A 23,968-nucleotide genomic window follows, 5' to 3' on the forward strand; every position below is an offset into this window, starting at 1 on the left:
ACAAACAGAACCTATAACTTCAGTACATACTACCACCACTACACAAACAGAACCTACAACTTCAGTACATACTACCACTACACAAACAGAACCTACAACTTCAGTACATACTACCACCACACAAACAGAACCTATAACTTCAGTACATACTACTACCACTACACAAACATAACCTACAACTTCAGTACATACTACCACTACACAAACAGAACCTACAACTTCAATACATACTACCACTACACAAACAGAACCTATAACTTCAGTACACACTACCACTACACAAACAGAACCTATAACTTCAGTACATACTACCACCACTACACAAACATAACCTACAACTTCAGTACATACTACCACCACTACACAAACAGAACCTATAACTTCAGTACATACTACCACCACTACACAACCAGAACCTACAACTTCAGTACATACTACCACTACACAAACAGAACCTACAACTTCAGAACATACTACAACCACTACACAAACAGAACGTACAACTTCAATACATACTACAACCACTACACAAACAGAACATACAACTTCAGTACATACCACCACCACTACACAAACAGAACCTACAACTTCAGTACATACTACCACCACTACACAAACAGAACCTACAACTTCAGTACATACCACCACTACACAAACAGAACCTACAACTTCAGTACATACTACCACCACTACACAAACAGAACCTACAACTTCAGTACATACTACCACCACTACACAAACAGAACCTACAACTTCAGTACATACCACCACTACACAAACAGAACCTACAACTTCAGTACATACTACCACACTTCACAAACAGAACCTACAAATTCAGTACATACTACCATTACACAAACATAACCTACAACTTCAGTACATACTACCATTACACAAACAGAACCTACAACTTCAGTACATACTACCACTACACAAACAGAACCTACAACTTCAGTACATACTACTACCACTACAAAAATAGAACCTACAACTTCAGTACATACTACCACCACTACACAAACAGAACCTATAACTTCAGTACATACTACTACCACTACACAAACAGAACCTACAACTTCAGTACATACTACCACCACTACACAAACAGAACATACAATTTCAGTACATACTACCACCACTACACAAACAGAACCTACAACTTCAGTACATACCACCACTACACAAACAGAACCTACAACTTCAGTACATACTACCACCACTACACAAACAGAACCTACAACTTCAGTACATACTACCACTGCACAAACAGAACCTACAACTTCAGTACATACCACCACTACACAAACAGAACCTACAACTTCAGTACATACTACTACCACTACACAAACAGAACCTACAACTTCAGTACATACTACTACCACTACACAAACAGAACCTACAACTTCAGTACATACTACCACCACTACACAAACAGAACCTACAACTTCAGTACATACTACCACTACACAAACAGAACCTATAACTTCAGTACATACTACCACCACTACACAAACAGAACCTACAACTTCAGTACATACTACCACTACACAAACAGAACCTACAACTTCAGTACATACTACCACCACACAAACAGAACCTATAACTTCAGTACATACTACTACCACTACACAAACATAACCTACAACTTCAGTACATACTACCACTACACAAACAGAACCTACAACTTCAATACATACTACTACCACTACACAAACAGAACCTATAACTTCAGTACATACTACCACCACTACACAAACATAACCTACAACTTCAGTACATACTACCACCACTACACAAACAGAACCTATAACTTCAGTACATACTACAACCACTACACAAACAGAACCTACAACTTCAGTACATACTACAACCACTACACAAACAGAACATACAACTTCAGTACATACTACCACTACACAAACAGAACCTATAACTTCAGTACATACTACCACCACTACACAAACAGAACCTACAACTTCAGTACATACTACCACTACACAAACAGAACCTACAACTTCAGTACATACCACCACTACACAAACAGAACCTACAACTTCAGTACATACCACCACTACACAAACAGAACCTACAACTTCAGTACATACTACCACCACTACACAAACAGAACCTACAACTTCAGTACATACTACCACTGCACAAACAGAACCTACAACTTCAGTACATAATACCAGCACTACACAAACAGAACCTATAACTTCAGTACATACTACCACCACTACACAAACAGAACCTACAACTTCAGTACATACTACTACCACTACACAAACAGAACCTACAATTTCAGTACATACTACTACCACTACACAAACAGAACCTACAACTTCAGTACATACTACCACCACTACACAAACAGAACATACAACTTCAGTACATACTACCACTACACAAACATAACCTATAACTTCAGTACATACTACAACCACTACACAAACAGAACATACAATTCAGTACATACCACCACCACTACACAAACAGAACCTACAACTTCAGTACATACTACCATTACACAAACAGAACCTACAACTTCAGTACATACCACCACTACACAAACAGAACCTACAACTTCAGTACATACTACCACCACTACACAAACAGAACCTACAACTTCAGTACATACTACCACCACTACACAAACAGAACCTACAACTTCAGTACATACTACCACACTTCACAAACAGAACCTACAAATTCAGTACATACTACCATTACACAAACAGAACCTACAACTTCAGTACATACTACCATTACACAAACAGAACCTACAACTTCAGTACATACTACCACTACACAAACAGAACCTACAACTTCAGTACATACTACTACCACTACAAAAACAGAACCTACAACTTCAGTACATACTACCACCACTACACAAACAGAACCTACAACTTCAGTACATACTACTACCACTACACAAATAGAACCTACAACTTCAGTACATACTACTACCACTACACAAACAGAACCTACAACTTCAGTACATACTACCACCACTACACAAACAGAACATACAATTTCAGTACATACTACCACCACTACACAAACAGAACCTACAACTTCAGTACATACTACCACTACACAAACAGAACCTACAACTTCAGTACATACCACCACTACACAAACAGAACCTACAACTTCAGTACATACCACCACTACACAAACAGAACCTACAACTTCAGTACATACTACCACCACTACACAAACAGAACCTACAACTTCAGTACATACTACCACTGCACAAACAGAACCTACAACTTCAGTACATACTACCACCACTACACAAACAGAACCTACAACTTCAGTACATACTACTACCACTACACAAACAGAACCTACAACTTCAGTACATACTACTACCACTACACAAACAGAACCTACAACTTCAGTACATACTACCACCACTACACAAACAGAACCTACAACTTCAGTACATACTACCACCACTTCACAAACAGAACCTACAACTTCACTACATACTACCATTACACAAACATAACCTACAACTTCAGTACATACTACCACTACCCAAACAGAACCTACAACTTCAGTACATACTACCACCACTTCACAAACAGAACCTACAACTTCAGTACATACTACCATTACACAAACAGAACCTACAACTTCAGTACATACTACCATTACACAAACAGAACCTACAACTTCAGTACATAATACCACTACACAACCAGAACCTACAACTTCAGTACATACTACTACCACTACACAACCAGAACCTACAACTTCAGTACATACTACCATTACACAAACAGAACCTACAACTTCAGTACATACTACCACCACTACACAAACAGAACCTACAACTTCAGTACATACTACCACCACTACACAAACATAACCTACAACTTCAGTACATACTACCATTACACAAACAGAACCTACAACTTCAGTACATACTACCACCACTACACAAACAGAACCTACAACTTCAGTACATACTACCACAACACAACCAGAACCTACAACTTCAGTACATACCACCACTACACAAACAGAACCTATAACTTCAGTACATACTACTACCACTACACAAACAGAACCTACAACTTCAGTACATACCACCACTACACAAACTGAACCTACAACTTCAGTACATACTACTACCACTACACAAACAGAACCTACAACTTCAGTACATACTACTACTACTACACAAACAGAACCTACAACTTCAGTACATACTACTACTACTACACAAACAGAACCTACAACTTCAGTACATACTACCACTGCACAAACAGAACCTATAACTTCAGTACATACTACCACCACTACACAAACAGAACCTACAACTTCAGTACATACTACCACTACACAAACAGAACCTACAACTTCAGTACACACTACCACTACACAAACAGAACCTACAACTTCAGTACATACCACCACTACACAAACAGAACCTACAACTTCAGTACATAATACCACTACACAAACAGAACCTACAACTTCAGTACATACTACTACCACTACACAAACAGAACCTACAACTTCAGTACATACTACTACCACTACACAAACAGAACCTACAACTTCAGTACACACTACCACTACACAAACAGAACCTACAACTTCAGTACATACTACCACCACACAAACAGAACCTAGAACTTCAGTACATACCAAAACTACACAAACAGAACCTACAACTTCAGTACATACTACTACCACTACACAAACAGAACCTACAACTTCAGAACATACTACTACCACTACACAAACCGAACCTACTACTTCAGTACATACTACCACCACTACACAAACAGAACCTACAACTTCAGTACATACCACCACCACTACACAAACAGAACCTACAACTTCAGTACATACTACCACTACACAAACAGAACCTACAACTTCAGTACATACTACTACGACTACACAAACAGAACCTACAACTTCAGAACATAATACTACCACTACACAAACAGAACCTACAACTTCAGTACATACTACCACCACTACACAAACAGAACCTACAACTTCAGTACATACTACCACCACTACACAAACATAACCTACAACTTCAGTACATACTACCACCACTACACAAACAGAACCTACAACTTCAGTACATATTACTACCACTACACAAACAGAACCTACAACTTCAGTACACACTACCACTACACAAACAGAACCTACAACTTCAGTACATACTATCACCACACAAACAGAACCAATAACTTCAGTACATACCACCACTACACAAACAGAACCTACAACTTCAGTACATACTACTACCACTACACAAACAGAACCTACAACTTCAGAACATACTACTACCACTACACAAACAGAACCTACAACTTCAGTACATACTACTACCACTACACAAATAGAACCTACAACTTCAGTACATACTACTACCACTACACAAACAGAACCTACAACTTCAGTACATACTACCACCACTACACAAACAGAACATACAATTTCAGTACATACTACCACCACTACACAAACAGAACCTACAACTTCAGTACATACTACCACTACACAAACAGAACCTACAACTTCAGTACATACCACCACTACACAAACAGAACCTACAACTTCAGTACATACCACCACTACACAAACAGAACCTACAACTTCAGTACATACTACCACCACTACACAAACAGAACCTACAACTTCAGTACATACTACCACTGCACAAACAGAACCTACAACTTCAGTACATACTACCACCACTACACAAACAGAACCTACAACTTCAGTACATACTACTACCACTACACAAACAGAACCTACAACTTCAGTACATACTACTACCACTACACAAACAGAACCTACAACTTCAGTACATACTACCACCACTACACAAACAGAACCTACAACTTCAGTACATACTACCACCACTTCACAAACAGAACCTACAACTTCAGTACATACTACCATTACACAAACATAACCTACAACTTCAGTACATACTACCACTACCCAAACAGAACCTACAACTTCAGTACATACTACCACCACTTCACAAACAGAACCTACAACTTCAGTACATACTACCATTACACAAACAGAACCTAAAACTTCAGTACATACTACCATTACACAAACAGAACCTACAACTTCAGTACATAATACCACTACACAACCAGAACCTACAACTTCAGTACATACTACTACCACTACACAACCAGAACCTACAACTTCAGTACATACTACCATTACACAAACAGAACCTACAACTTCAGTACATACTACCACCACTACACAAACAGAACCTACAACTTCAGTACATACTACCACCACTACACAAACATAACCTACAACTTCAGTACATACTACCATTACACAAACAGAACCTACAACTTCAGTACATACTACCACCACTACACAAACAGAACCTACAACTTCAGTACATACTACCACAACACAACCAGAACCTACAACTTCAGTACATACCACCACTACACAAACAGAACCTATAACTTCAGTACATACTACTACCACTACACAAACAGAACCTACAACTTCAGTACATACCACCACTACACAAACTGAACCTACAACTTCAGTACATACTACTACCACTACACAAACAGAACCTACAACTTCAGTACATACTACTACTACTACACAAACAGAACCTACAACTTCAGTACATACTACCACTGCACAAACAGAACCTACAACTTCAGTACATACTACCACTACACAAACATAACCTATAACTTCAGTACATACTACCACCACTACACAAACAGAACCTACAACTTCAGTACATACTACCACTACACAAACAGAACCTACAACTTCAGTACACACTACCACTACACAAACAGAACCTACAAATTCAGTACATACCACCACTACACAAACAGAACCTACAACTTCAGTACATAATACCACTACACAAACAGAACCTACAACTTCAGTACATACTACTACCACTACACAAACAGAACCTACAACTTCCGTACATACTACCACCACTACACAAACAGAACCTACAACTTCAGTACATACTACTACCACTACACAAACAGAACCTACAACTTCAGTACACACTACCACTACACAAACAGAACCTACAACTTCAGTACATACTACCACCACACAAACAGAACCTAGAACTTCAGTACATACCAAAACTACACAAACAGAACCTACAACTTCAGTACATACTACTACCACTACACAAACAGAACCTACAACTTCAGAACATACTACTACCACTACACAAACCGAACCTACTACTTCAGTACATACTACCACCACTACACAAACAGAACCTACAACTTCAGTACATACCACCACCACTACACAAACAGAACCTACAACTTCAGTACATACTACCACTACACAAACAGAACCTACAACTTCAGTACATACTACTACGACTACACAAACAGAACCTACAACTTCAGAACATAATACTACCACTACACAAACAGAACCTACAACTTCAGTACATACTACCACCACTACACAAACAGAACCTACAACTTCAGTACATACTACCACCACTACACAAACAGAACCTACAACTTCAGTACATACTACCACCACTACACAAACAGAACCTACAACTTCAGTACATATTACTACCACTACACAAACAGAACCTACAACTTCAGTACACACTACCACTACACAAACAGAACCTACAACTTCAGTACATACTATCACCACACAAACAGAACCTATAACTTCAGTACATACCACCACTACACAAACAGAACCTACAACTTCAGTACATACTACTACCACTACACAAACAGAACCTACAACTTCAGAACATACTACTACCACTACACAAACAGAACCTACAACTTCAGAACATACTACTACCACTACACAAACAGAAACTACAACTTCAGTACATACTACCACCACTACACAAACAGAACCTACAACTTCAGTACATACCACCACCACTACACTAACATAACCTACAACTTCAGTACATACTACCACTACACAAACAGACTATACAACTTCAGTACATACTACCACCACTACACAAACAGAACCTACAACTTCAGTACATACTACCACCACTACACAAACAGAACCTACAACTTCAGTACATACCACCACCACTACACAAACAGAACCTACAACTTCAGTACATACTACCACTACACAAACAGAACCTACAACTTCAGTACATACTACTACGACTACACAAACAGAACCTACAACTTCAGTACATACTACCACCACTACACAAACAGAACCTACAACTTCAGTACATACTACCACTACACAAACAGAACCTACAACTTCAGTACATACTACCACCACTACACAAACAGAACCTACAACTTCAGTACATACTACCACCACTACACAAACAGAACCTACAACTTCAGTACATACTACCACCACTACACAAACAGAACCTACAACTTCAGTACATATTACTAACACTACACAAACAGAACCTACAACTTCAGTACATACCACCACTACACAAACAGAACCTTTAACTTCAGTACATACCACCACTACACAAACAGAACCTACAACTTCAGTACATACTACTACCACTACACAAACAGAACCTACAACTTCAGAACATACTACTACCACTACACAAACAGAACCTACAACTTCAGAACATACTACTACCACTACACAAACAGAACCTACAACTTCAGTACATACTACCACCACTACACAAACAGAACCTACAACTTCAGTACATACCACCACCACTACACAAACATAACCTACAACTTCAGTACATACTACCACTACACAAACAGACTATACAACTTCAGTACATACTACCACCACTACACAAACATAACCTACAACTTCAGTACATACTACCACCACTACACAAACAGAACCTACAACTTCAGTACATACTACTACCACTACACAAACAGAACCTACAACTTCAGTACATACTACACCACTACACAAACAGAACCTACAACTTCAATACATACTACCACCACACAAACAGAACCTATAACTTCAGTACATACTACCACCACTACACAAACAGAACCTACAACTTCAGTACATACTACCACTACACAAACAGAACCTACAACTTCAATATATACTACTACCACTACACAAACAGAACCTATAACTTCAGTACATACTACCACCACTACACAAACATAACCTACAACTTCAGTACATACTACCACCACTACACAAACAGAACCTATAACTTCAGTACATACTACAACCACTACACAAACAGAACCTACAACTTCAGTACATACTACAACCACTACACAAACAGAACATACAACTTCAGTACATACTACCACCACTACACAAACAGAACCTACAACTTCAGTACATACCACCACTACACAAACAGAACCTACAACTTCAGTACATACTACCACCACTACACAAACAGAACCTACAACTTCAGTACATACTACCACCACTACACAAGCAGAACCTACAACTTCAGTACATAGCACCACTACACAAACAGAACCTACAACTTCAGTACATACTACCACCACTACACAAACAGAACCTACAACTTCAGTACATATTACTAACACTACACAAACAGAACCTACAACTTCAGTACATACCACCACTACACAAACAGAACCTTTAACTTCAGTACATACCACCACTACACAAACAGAACCTACAACTTCAGTACATACTACTACCACTACACAAACAGAACCTACAACTTCAGAACATACTACTACCACTACACAAACAGAACCTACAACTTCAGAACATACTACTACCACTACACAAACAGAACCTACAACTTCAGTACATACCACCACCACTACACAAACATAACCTACAACTTCAGTACATACTACCACTACACAAACAGACTATACAACTTCAGTACATACTACCACCACTACACAAACATAACCTACAACTTCAGAACATACTACCACCACTACACAAACAGAACCTACAACTTCAGTACATACCACCACCACTACACAAACATAACCTACAACTTCAGTACATACTACCACTACACAAACAGACTATACAACTTCAGTACATACTACTACGACTACACAAACAGAACCTACAACTTCAGAACATACTACTACCAATACACAAACAGAACCTACAACTTCAGTACATACTACCACCACTACACAAACAGAACCTACAACTTCAGTACATACTACTACCACTACACAAACAGAACCTACAACTTCAGTACATACTACACCAATACACAAACAGAACCTACAACTTCAGTACATACCACCACTACACAAACAGAACCTACAACTTCAGTACATACTACTACCACTACACAAACATAACCTACAACTTCAGTACATACTACCACTACACAAACAGAACCTACTACTACCACTACACAAACAGAACCTACAACTTCAGTACATACTACCACTACACAAACAGAACCTACAACTTCAGTACATACTACCACTACACAAACTGAACCTACAACTTCAGTACATACTACCACTACACAAACAGAACCTATAACTTCAGTACATACTACCACCACTACACAAACAGAACCTACAACTTCAGTACATACTACCATTACACAAACAGAACCTACAACTTCAGTACATACTACCACCACTACACAAACAGAACCTACAACTTCAGTACATACTACCACCACTACACAAACAGAACCTACAACTTCAGTACATACTACTACCACTACACAAACAGAACCAACAACTTCAGTACATACTACTACCACTACACAACCAGAACCTACTACTACCACTACACAAACAGAACCTACAACTTCAGTACATACTACCACTACACAAACAGAACCTACTACTACCACTACACAAACAGAACCTACAACTTCAGTACATACTACCACTACACAAACAGAACCTACAACTTCAGTACATACTACCACTACACAAACAGAACCTATAACTTCAGTACATACTACCACCACTACACAACCAGAACCTACAACTTCAGTACATACTACCACTACACAAACAGAACCTACAACTTCAGTACATACTACTACCACTACACAAACAGAACCAACAACTTCAGTACATACTACTACCACTACACAACCAGAACCTACAACTTCAGTACATACTACCACTACACAAACAGAACCTACAACTTCAGTACATACTACTACCACTACACAAACAGAACCTATAACTTCAGTACATCCTACCACCACTACACAACCAGAACCTACAACTTCAGTACATACTACCACTACACAAACAGAACCTACAACTTCAGTACATACTACTACCACTACACAAACAGAACCTATAACTTCAGTACATACTACCACCACTACACAACCAGAACCTACAACTTCAGTACATACTACCACTACACAAACAGAACCTACAACTTCAGTACATACTACCACCACTACACAAACAGAACCTATAACTTCAGTACATACTACCACCACTACACAAACAGAACCTACAACTTCAGTACATACCACCACTACACAAACAGAACCTACAACTTCAGTACATACTACCACTACACAAACAGAACCTACAACTTCAGAACATACTACCACTACACAAACAGAACCTACTACTACCACTACACAAACAGAACCTACAACTTCAGTACATACTACCACTACACAAACAGAACCTACAACTTCAGTACATACTACCACTACACAAACTGAACCTACAACTTCAGTACATACTAACACTACACAAACAGAACCTACAACTTCAGTACATACTACTATCACTACACAAACAGAACCTACAACTTCAGTACATACTACCACTACACAAACAGAACCTACAACTTCAGTACATACTACCACCACTACACAACCAGAACCTACAACTTCAGTACATACTACCACTACACAAACAGAACCTACAACTTCAGTACATACTACCACCACTACACAAACAGAACCTATAACTTCAGTACATACTACCACCACTACACAAACAGAACCTACAACTTCAGTACATACCACCACTACACAAACAGAACCTACAACTTCAGTACATACTACCACCACTACACAAACAGAACCTACAACTTCAGTACATACTACCACTACACAAACAGAACCTACTACTACCACTACACAAACAGAACCTACAACTTCAGTACATACTACCACTACACAAACAGAACCTACAACTTCAGTACATACTACCACTACACAAACTGAACCTACAACTTCAGTACATACTACCACTACACAAACAGAACCTATAAATTCAGTACATACTACCACCACTACACAAACAGAACCTACAACTTCAGTACATACTACCATTACACAAACAGAACCTACAACTTCAGTACATACTACCACCACTACACAAACAGAACCTACAACTTCAGTACATACTACCACCACTACACAAACAGAACCTACAACTTCAGTACATACTACTACCACTACACAAACAGAACCAACAACTTCAGTACATACTACTACCACTACACAACCAGAACCTACTACTACCACTACACAAACAGAACCTACAACTTCAGTACATACTACCACTACACAAACAGAACCTACTACTACCACTACACAAACAGAACCTACAACTTCAGTACATACTACCACTACACAAACAGAACCTACAACTTCAGTACATACTACCACTACACAAACAGAACCTATAACTTCAGTACATACTACCACCACTACACAACCAGAACCTACAACTTCAGTACATACTACCACTACACAAACAGAACCTACAACTTCAGTACATACTACTACCACTACACAAACAGAACCAACAACTTCAGTACATACTACTACCACTACACAACCAGAACCTACAACTTCAGTACATACTACCACTACACAAACAGAACCTACAACTTCAGTACATACTACTACCACTACACAAACAGAACCTATAACTTCAGTACATCCTACCACCACTACACAACCAGAACCTACAACTTCAGTACATACTACCACTACACAAACAGAACCTACAACTTCAGTACATACTACTACCACTACACAAACAGAACCTATAACTTCAGTACATACTACCACCACTACACAACCAGAACCTACAACTTCAGTACATACTACCACTACACAAACAGAACCTACAACTTCAGTACATACTACCACCACTACACAAACAGAACCTATAACTTCAGTACATACTACCACCACTACACAAACAGAACCTACAACTTCAGTACATACCACCACTACACAAACAGAACCTACAACTTCAGTACATACTACCACTACACAAACAGAACCTACAACTTCAGAACATACTACCACTACACAAACAGAACCTACTACTACCACTACACAAACAGAACCTACAACTTCAGTACATACTACCACTACACAAACAGAACCTACAACTTCAGTACATACTACCACTACACAAACTGAACCTACAACTTCAGTACATACTAACACTACACAAACAGAACCTACAACTTCAGTACATACTACTATCACTACACAAACAGAACCTACAACTTCAGTACATACTACCACTACACAAACAGAACCTACAACTTCAGTACATACTACTACCACTACACAAACAGAACCTACAACTTCAGTACATACTACCACCACTACACAAACATAACCTACAACTTCAGTACATACTACCACTACACAAACAGAACCTACAACTTCAGTACATACTACTATCACTACACAAACAGAACCTACAACTTCAGTACATACTACCACTACACAAACAGAACCTACAACTTCAGTACATACTACTACCACTACACAAACAGAACCTACAACTTCAGTACATACTACCACCACTACACAAACAGAACCTACAACTTCAGTACATACTACCACCACTACACAAACAGAACCTACAACTTCAGTACATACTACCACTACACAAACAGAACCTACAACTTCAGTACATACTACCACCACTACACAAACAGAACCTACAACTTCAGAACATACTACTACCACTACACAAACAAAACCTAAAACTTCAATACATACTACCACCACTACACAAACAGAACCTACAACTTCAGTACATACTACCATTACACAAACAGAACCTACAACTTCAGTACATACTACCACCACTACACAAACAGAACCTATAACTTCAGTACATACTACCACCACTACACAACCAGAACCTACAACTTCAGTACATACTACCACTACACAAACAGAACCTACAACTTCAGTACATACTACCACCACTACACAACCAGAACCTACAACTTCAGTACATACCACCACTACACAAACAGAACCTACAACTTCAGTACATACTACTACACAAACAGAACCTACAACTTCAGTACATACTACACCACTACACAAACAGAACCTACAACTTCAATACATACTACCACCACTACACAAACATAACCTACAACTTCAGTACATACTACTACTACTACACAAACAGAACCTACAACTTCAGTACATACTACCATTACACAAACAGAACCTACAACTTCAGTACATACTACCACTACACAAACAGAACCTACAACTTTAGTACATACTACCACCACTACACAAACAGAAACTACAACTTCAGTACATACTACCATCACTACCCAAACAGAACCAACAACTTCAGTACATACTAACACCACTTCACAAACAGAACCTACAACTTCAGTACATACTACCACCACTACACAAAGAGAACCTACAACTTCAGTAAATACTACCACCACTACACAAACAGAACCTACAACTTCAGTACATACTACCACCACTACACAAACAGAACCTACAACCTCAGTACATACTACCATTACACAAACAGAACCTACAACTTCAGTACATACTACTACCACTACACAAACAGAACCTACAACTTCAGTACATACTACCACCTCACAAACAGAACCTATAACTTCAGTACATACTACTACCACTAAACAAACAAAACCTACAACTTCAGAACATACTACCATTACACAAACAGAACCTACAACTTCAGTACATACTACCACCACTACACAAACATAACCTACAACTTCAGTACATACTACCACCACTACACAAACAGAACCTACAACCTCAGTACATACTACCATTACACAAACAGAACCTACAACTTCAGTACATACTACTACCACTACACAAACAGAACCTACAACTTCAGTACATACTACCACCTCACAAACAGAACCTATAACTTCAGTACATACTACTACCACTAAACAAACAAAACCTACAACTTCAGAACATACTACCATTACACAAACAGAACCTACAACTTCAGTACATACTACCACCACTACACAAACATAACCTACAACTTCAGTACATACTACCACCACTACACAACCAGAACCTACAACTTCAGTACATACTACCACTACACAAACAGAACCTACAACTTCAGTACATACTACCACCACTACACAAACAGAACCTATAACTTCAGTACATACTACCACCACTACACAAACAGAACCTACAACTTCAGTACATACCACCACTACACAAACAGAACCTACAACTTCAGTACATACTACCACTACACAAACAGAACCTACAACTTCAGAACATACTACCACTACACAAACAGAACCTACTACTACCACTACACAAACAGAACCTACAACTTCAGTACATACTACCACTACACAAACAGAACCTACAACTTCAGTACATACTACCACTACACAAACTGAACCTACAACTTCAGTACATACTAACACTACACAAACAGAACCTACAACTTCAGTACATACTACTATCACTACACAAACAGAACCTACAACTTCAGTACATACTACCACTACACAAACAGAACCTACAACTTCAGTACATACTACCACCACTACACAACCAGAACCTACAACTTCAGTACATACTACCACTACACAAACAGAACCTACAACTTCAGTACATACTACCACCACTACACAAACAGAACCTATAACTTCAGTACATACTACCACCACTACACAAACAGAACCTACAACTTCAGTACATACCACCACTACACAAACAGAACCTACAACTTCAGTACATACTACCACCACTACACAAACAGAACCTACAACTTCAGTACATACTACCACTACACAAACAGAACCTACTACTACCACTACACAAACAGAACCTACAACTTCAGTACATACTACCACTACACAAACAGAACCTACAACTTCAGTACATACTACCACTACACAAACTGAACCTACAACTTCAGTACATACTACCACTACACAAACAGAACCTATAAATTCAGTACATACTACCACCACTACACAAACAGAACCTACAACTTCAGTACATACTACCATTACACAAACAGAACCTACAACTTCAGTACATACTACCACCACTACACAAACAGAACCTACAACTTCAGTACATACTACCACCACTACACAAACAGAACCTACAACTTCAGTACATACTACTACCACTACACAAACAGAACCAACAACTTCAGTACATACTACTACCACTACACAACCAGAACCTACTACTACCACTACACAAACAGAACCTACAACTTCAGTACATACTACCACTACACAAACAGAACCTACTACTACCACTACACAAACAGAACCTACAACTTCAGTACATACTACCACTACACAAACAGAACCTACAACTTCAGTACATACTACCACTACACAAACAGAACCTATAACTTCAGTACATACTACCACCACTACACAACCAGAACCTACAACTTCAGTACATACTACCACTACACAAACAGAACCTACAACTTCAGTACATACTACTACCACTACACAAACAGAACCAACAACTTCAGTACATACTACTACCACTACACAACCAGAACCTACAACTTCAGTACATACTACCACTACACAAACAGAACCTACAACTTCAGTACATACTACTACCACTACACAAACAGAACCTATAACTTCAGTACATCCTACCACCACTACACAACCAGAACCTACAACTTCAGTACATACTACCACTACACAAACAGAACCTACAACTTCAGTACATACTACTACCACTACACAAACAGAACCTATAACTTCAGTACATACTACCACCACTACACAACCAGAACCTACAACTTCAGTACATACTACCACTACACAAACAGAACCTACAACTTCAGTACATACTACCACCACTACACAAACAGAACCTATAACTTCAGTACATACTACCACCACTACACAAACAGAACCTACAACTTCAGTACATACCACCACTACACAAACAGAACCTACAACTTCAGTACATACTACCACTACACAAACAGAACCTACAACTTCAGAACATACTACCACTACACAAACAGAACCTACTACTACCACTACACAAACAGAACCTACAACTTCAGTACATACTACCACTACACAAACAGAACCTACAACTTCAGTACATACTACCACTACACAAACTGAACCTACAACTTCAGTACATACTAACACTACACAAACAGAACCTACAACTTCAGTACATACTACTATCACTACACAAACAGAACCTACAACTTCAGTACATACTACCACTACACAAACAGAACCTACAACTTCAGTACATACTACTACCACTACACAAACAGAACCTACAACTTCAGTACATACTACCACCACTACACAAACATAACCTACAACTTCAGTACATACTACCACTACACAAACAGAACCTACAACTTCAGTACATACTACTATCACTACACAAACAGAACCTACAACTTCAGTACATACTACCACTACACAAACAGAACCTACAACTTCAGTACATACTACTACCACTACACAAACAGAACCTACAACTTCAGTACATACTACCACCACTACACAAACAGAACCTACAACTTCAGTACATACTACCACCACTACACAAACAGAACCTACAACTTCAGTACATACTACCACTACACAAACAGAACCTACAACTTCAGTACATACTACCACCACTACACAAACAGAACCTACAACTTCAGAACATACTACTACCACTACACAAACAAAACCTAAAACTTCAATACATACTACCACCACTACACAAACAGAACCTACAACTTCAGTACATACTACCATTACACAAACAGAACCTACAACTTCAGTACATACTACCACCACTACACAAACAGAACCTATAACTTCAGTACATACTACCACCACTACACAACCAGAACCTACAACTTCAGTACATACTACCACTACACAAACAGAACCTACAACTTCAGTACATACTACCACCACTACACAACCAGAACCTACAACTTCAGTACATACCACCACTACACAAACAGAACCTACAACTTCAGTACATACTACTACACAAACAGAACCTACAACTTCAGTACATACTACACCACTACACAAACAGAACCTACAACTTCAATACATACTACCACCACTACACAAACATAACCTACAACTTCAGTACATACTACTACTACTACACAAACAGAACCTACAACTTCAGTACATACTACCATTACACAAACAGAACCTACAACTTCAGTACATACTACCACTACACAAACAGAACCTACAACTTTAGTACATACTACCACCACTACACAAACAGAAACTACAACTTCAGTACATACTACCATCACTACCCAAACAGAACCAACAACTTCAGTACATACTAACACCACTTCACAAACAGAACCTACAACTTCAGTACATACTACCACCACTACACAAAGAGAACCTACAACTTCAGTAAATACTACCACCACTACACAAACAGAACCTACAACTTCAGTACATACTACCACCACTACACAAACAGAACCTACAACCTCAGTACATACTACCATTACACAAACAGAACCTACAACTTCAGTACATACTACTACCACTACACAAACAGAACCTACAACTTCAGTACATACTACCACCTCACAAACAGAACCTATAACTTCAGTACATACTACTACCACTAAACAAACAAAACCTACAACTTCAGAACATACTACCATTACACAAACAGAACCTACAACTTCAGTACATACTACCACCACTACACAAACATAACCTACAACTTCAGTACATACTACCACCACTACACAAACAGAACCTACAACTTCAGTACATACTACCACCACTACACAAACAGAACCTACAACTTCAGTACATACTACCACCACTACACAAACAGAACCTACAACTTCAGTACATATTACTACCACTACACAAACAGAACCTACAACTTCAGTACACACTACCACTACAAAAACAGAACCTACAACTTCAGTACATACTACCACCACACAAACAGAACCTATAACTTCAGTACATACCACCACTACACAAACAGAACCTACAACTTCAGTACATACTACTACCACTACACAAACAGAACCTACAACTTCAGAACATACTACTACCACTACACAAACAGAACCTACAACTTCAGAACATACTACTACCACTACACAAACAGAACCTACAACTTCAGTACATAATACCACCAATACACAAACAGAACCTACAACTTCAGTACATACCACCACCACTACACAAACAATATACAACTTCAGTACATACTACCACTACACAAACAGACTATACAACTTCAGTACATACTACCACCACTACACAAACAGAACCTACAACTTCAGTACATACCACCACCACTACACAAACAAAACCTACAACTTCAGTACATACTACCACTACACAAACAGAACCTACAACTTCAGTACATACTACTACGACTACACAAACAGAACCTACAACTTCAGAACATACTACTACCACTACACAAACAGAACCTACAACTTCAGTACGTACTACCACCACTACACAAACAGAACCTACAACTTCAGTACATACTACCACCACTACACAAACAGAACCTACAACTTCAGTACATACTACCACCACTACACAAACAGAACCTACAACTTCAGTACATATTACTACCACTACATAAACAGAACCTACAACTTCAGTACACACTACCACTACACAAACAGAACCTACAACTTCAGTACATACTACCACCACACAAACAGAACCTATAACTTCAGTACATACCACCACTACACAAACAGAACCTACAACTTCAGAACATACTACTACCACTACACAAACAGAACCTACAACTTCAGTACATACTACCACCACTACACAAACAGAACCTACAACTTCAGTACATACCACCACCACTACACAAACATAACCTACAACTTCAGTACATACTACCACTACACAAACAGAACCTACAACTTCAGTACATACCACCACCACTACACAAACATAACCTACAACTTCAGTACATACTACCACTACACAAACAGACTATACAACTTCAGTACATACTACTACGACTACACAAACAGAACCTACAACTTCAGAACATACTACTACCACTACACAAACAGAACCTACAACTTCAGTACATACTACCACCACTACACAAACAGAACCTACAACTTCAGTACATACTACTACCACTACACAAACAGAACCTACAACTTCAGTACATACTACACCACTACACAAACAGAACCTACAACTTCAATACATACTACCACCACTACACAAACATAACCTACAACTTCAGTACATACTACTACTACTACACAAACAGAACCTACAACTTCAGTACATACTACCATTACACAAACATAACCTACAACTTCAGTACATACTACCACCACTACACAAACAGAACCTACAACTTCAGTACATACTACCACTACACAAACAGAACCTACAACTTCAGTACATACTACCACTACACAAACAGAACCTACAACTTCAGTACATACTACTACCACTACACAAACAGAACATACAACTTCAGTACATACTACCACTACACAAACAGAACCTACAACTTCAGTACATACTACCACCACTACACAAACAGAACCTACAACTTCAGTACATACTACCACCACTACACAAACAGAACCTACAACTTCAGTACATACTACCACTACACAAACAGAACCTACTACTACCACTACACAAACAGAACCTACAACTTCAGTACATACTACCACTACACAAACAGAACCTACAACTTCAGTACATACTACCACTACACAAACTGAACCTACAACTTCAGTACATACTACCACTACACAAACAGAACCTATAACTTCAGTACATACTACCACCACTACACAAACATAACCTACAACTTCAGTACATACTACCACTACACAAACAGAACCTACAACTTCAGTACATACTACTATCACTACACAAACAGAACCTACAACTTCAGTACATACTACCACTACACAAACAGAACCTACAACTTCAGTACATACTACTACCACTACACAAACAGAACCTACAACTTCAGTTCATACTACCACCACTACACAAACAGAACCTACAACTTCAGTACATACTACCACCACTACACAAACAGAACCTACAACTTCAGTACATACTACCACCACTACACAAACAGAACCTACAACTTCAGTACATACTACCACTACACAAACATAACCTACAACTTCAGAACATACTACCACTACACAAACAGAACCTACAACTTCAGTACATACCACCACTACACAAACAAAACCTACAACTTCAGTACATACTACCACTACACAAACAGAACCTATAACTTTAGTACATACTACCACCACTACACAAACAGAACCTACAACTTCAGTACATACTACCACTACACAAACAGAACCTACAACTTCAATACATACTACCACCACTACACAAACAGAACCTATAACTTCAGTACATACCACCACTACACAAACAGAACCTACAACTTCAGTACATACTACTACCACTACACAAACAGAACCTACAACTTCAGTACATACTACCACTACACAAACAGAACCTACAACTTCAGTACATACTACCACTACACAAACTGAACCTACAACTTCAGTACATACTACCACTACACAAACAGAACCTATAACTTCAGTACATACTACTACCACTACACAAACAGAACCTACAACTTCAGTTCATACTACCACCACTACACAAACAGAACCTACAACTTCAGTACATACTACCACCACTACACAAACAGAACCTACAACTTCAGTACATACTACCACCACTACACAAACAGAACCTACAACTTCAGTACATACTACCACTACACAAACATAACCTACAACTTCAGAACATACTACCACTACACAAACAGAACCTACAACTTCAGTACATACCACCACTACACAAACAAAACCTACAACTTCAGTACATACTACCACTACACAAACAGAACCTATAACTTTAGTACATACTACCACCACTACACAAACAGAACCTACAACTTCAGTACATACTACCACTACACAAACAGAACCTACAACTTCAATACATACTACCACCACTACACAAACAGAACCTATAACTTCAGTACATACCACCACTACACAAACAGAACCTACAACTTCAGTACATACTACTACCACTACACAAACAGAACCTACAACTTCAGTACATACTACCACTACACAAACAGAACCTACAACTTCAGTACATACTACCACTACACAAACTGAACCTACAACTTCAGTACATACTACCACTACACAAACAGAACCTATAACTTCAGTACATACTACCACCACTACACAAACATAACCTACAACTTCAGTACATACTACCACTACACAAACAGAACCTACAACTTCAGTACATACTACTATCACTACACAAACAGAACCTACAACTTCAGTACATACTACCAGTACACAAACAGAACCTACAACTTCAGTACATACTACTACCACTACACAAACAGAACCTACAACTTCAGTTCATACTACCACCACTACACAAACATAACCTACAACTTCAGTACATACTACCACTACACAAACAGAACCTACAACTTCAGTACATACTACTACCACTACACAAACAGAACCTACAACTTCAGTACATACTATCACCACTACACAAACAGAACCTACAACTTCAGTACATACTACCACCACTACACAAACAGAACCTACAACTTCAGTACATACTACCACTACACAAACATAACCTACAACTTCAGAACATACTACCACTACACAAACAGAACCTATAACTTCAGTACATACTACCACCACTACACAAACAGAACCTACAACTTCAGTACATACTACCACTACACAAACAGAACCTACAACTTCAATACATACTACCACCACTACACAAACAGAACCTACAACTTCAGTACATACCACCACTACACAAACAGAACCTATAACTTCAGTACATACTACCACCACTACACAAACAGAACCTACAACTTCAGTACATACTACCATTACATAAACAGAACCTATAACTTCAGTACATACTACCACCACTACACAACCAGAACCTACAACTTCAGTACATACTAACACTACACAAACAGAACCTACAACTTCAGTACATACTACTACCACTACACAAACAGAACCTATAACTTCAGTACATCCTACCACCACTACACAACCAGAACCTACAACTTCAGTACATACTACCACTACACAAACAGAACCTACAACTTCAGTACATACTACTACCACTACACAAACAGAACCTATAACTTCAGTACATACTACCACCACTACACAACCAGAACCTACAACTTCAGTACATACTACCACTACACAAACAGAACCTACAACTTCAGTACATACTACCACCACTACACAAACAGAACCTATAACTTCAGTACATACTACCACCACTACACAAACAGAACCTACAACTTCAGTACATACCACCACTACACAAACAGAACCTACAACTTCAGTACATACTACCACCACTACACAAACAGAACCTACAACTTCAGTACATACTACCACTACACAAACAGAACCTACTACTACCACTACACAAACAGAACCTACAACTTCAGTACATACTACCACTACACAAACAGAACCTACAACTTCAGTACATACTACCACTACACAAACAGAACCTACAACTTCAGTACATACTACCACTACACAAACAGAACCTACAACTTCAGTACATACTACCACTACACAAACAGAACCTATAACTTCAGTACATACTACCACTACACAAACAG

At 38.6% G+C, this 23,968-nt stretch overlaps 2 protein-coding genes across 2 annotated transcripts in view; both read right to left on the bottom strand.

Moving 5' to 3' along the window:
- LOC106562196 (genetic suppressor element 1) overlaps positions 1 to 23,968 on the bottom strand; it is a 486,315-nt gene that overhangs the window by 18,964 nt on the left and 443,383 nt on the right. The window lies entirely within an intron of this gene.
- LOC145858949 (uncharacterized) overlaps positions 18,190 to 23,968 on the bottom strand; it is a 55,672-nt gene continuing 49,893 nt past the window's right edge. Inside the window, exons 2-3 of the mRNA XM_082957611.1 lie at positions 22,049 to 22,696; positions 18,190 to 21,883 (exon numbers count right to left, since the gene is read on the bottom strand). Of these exons, the coding sequence (XP_082813737.1) occupies positions 21,252 to 21,883; positions 22,049 to 22,696 (1,280 nt within the window). The 3' untranslated portion in view covers positions 18,190 to 21,251. The remainder of the gene's footprint in view (positions 21,884 to 22,048; positions 22,697 to 23,968) is intronic.

Source organism: Salmo salar, chromosome 11 (assembly GCF_965601325.2).
Source record: "Salmo salar chromosome 11, fSalSal1, whole genome shotgun sequence".
Classification (NCBI taxonomy): domain Eukaryota; kingdom Metazoa; phylum Chordata; class Actinopteri; order Salmoniformes; family Salmonidae; genus Salmo; species Salmo salar.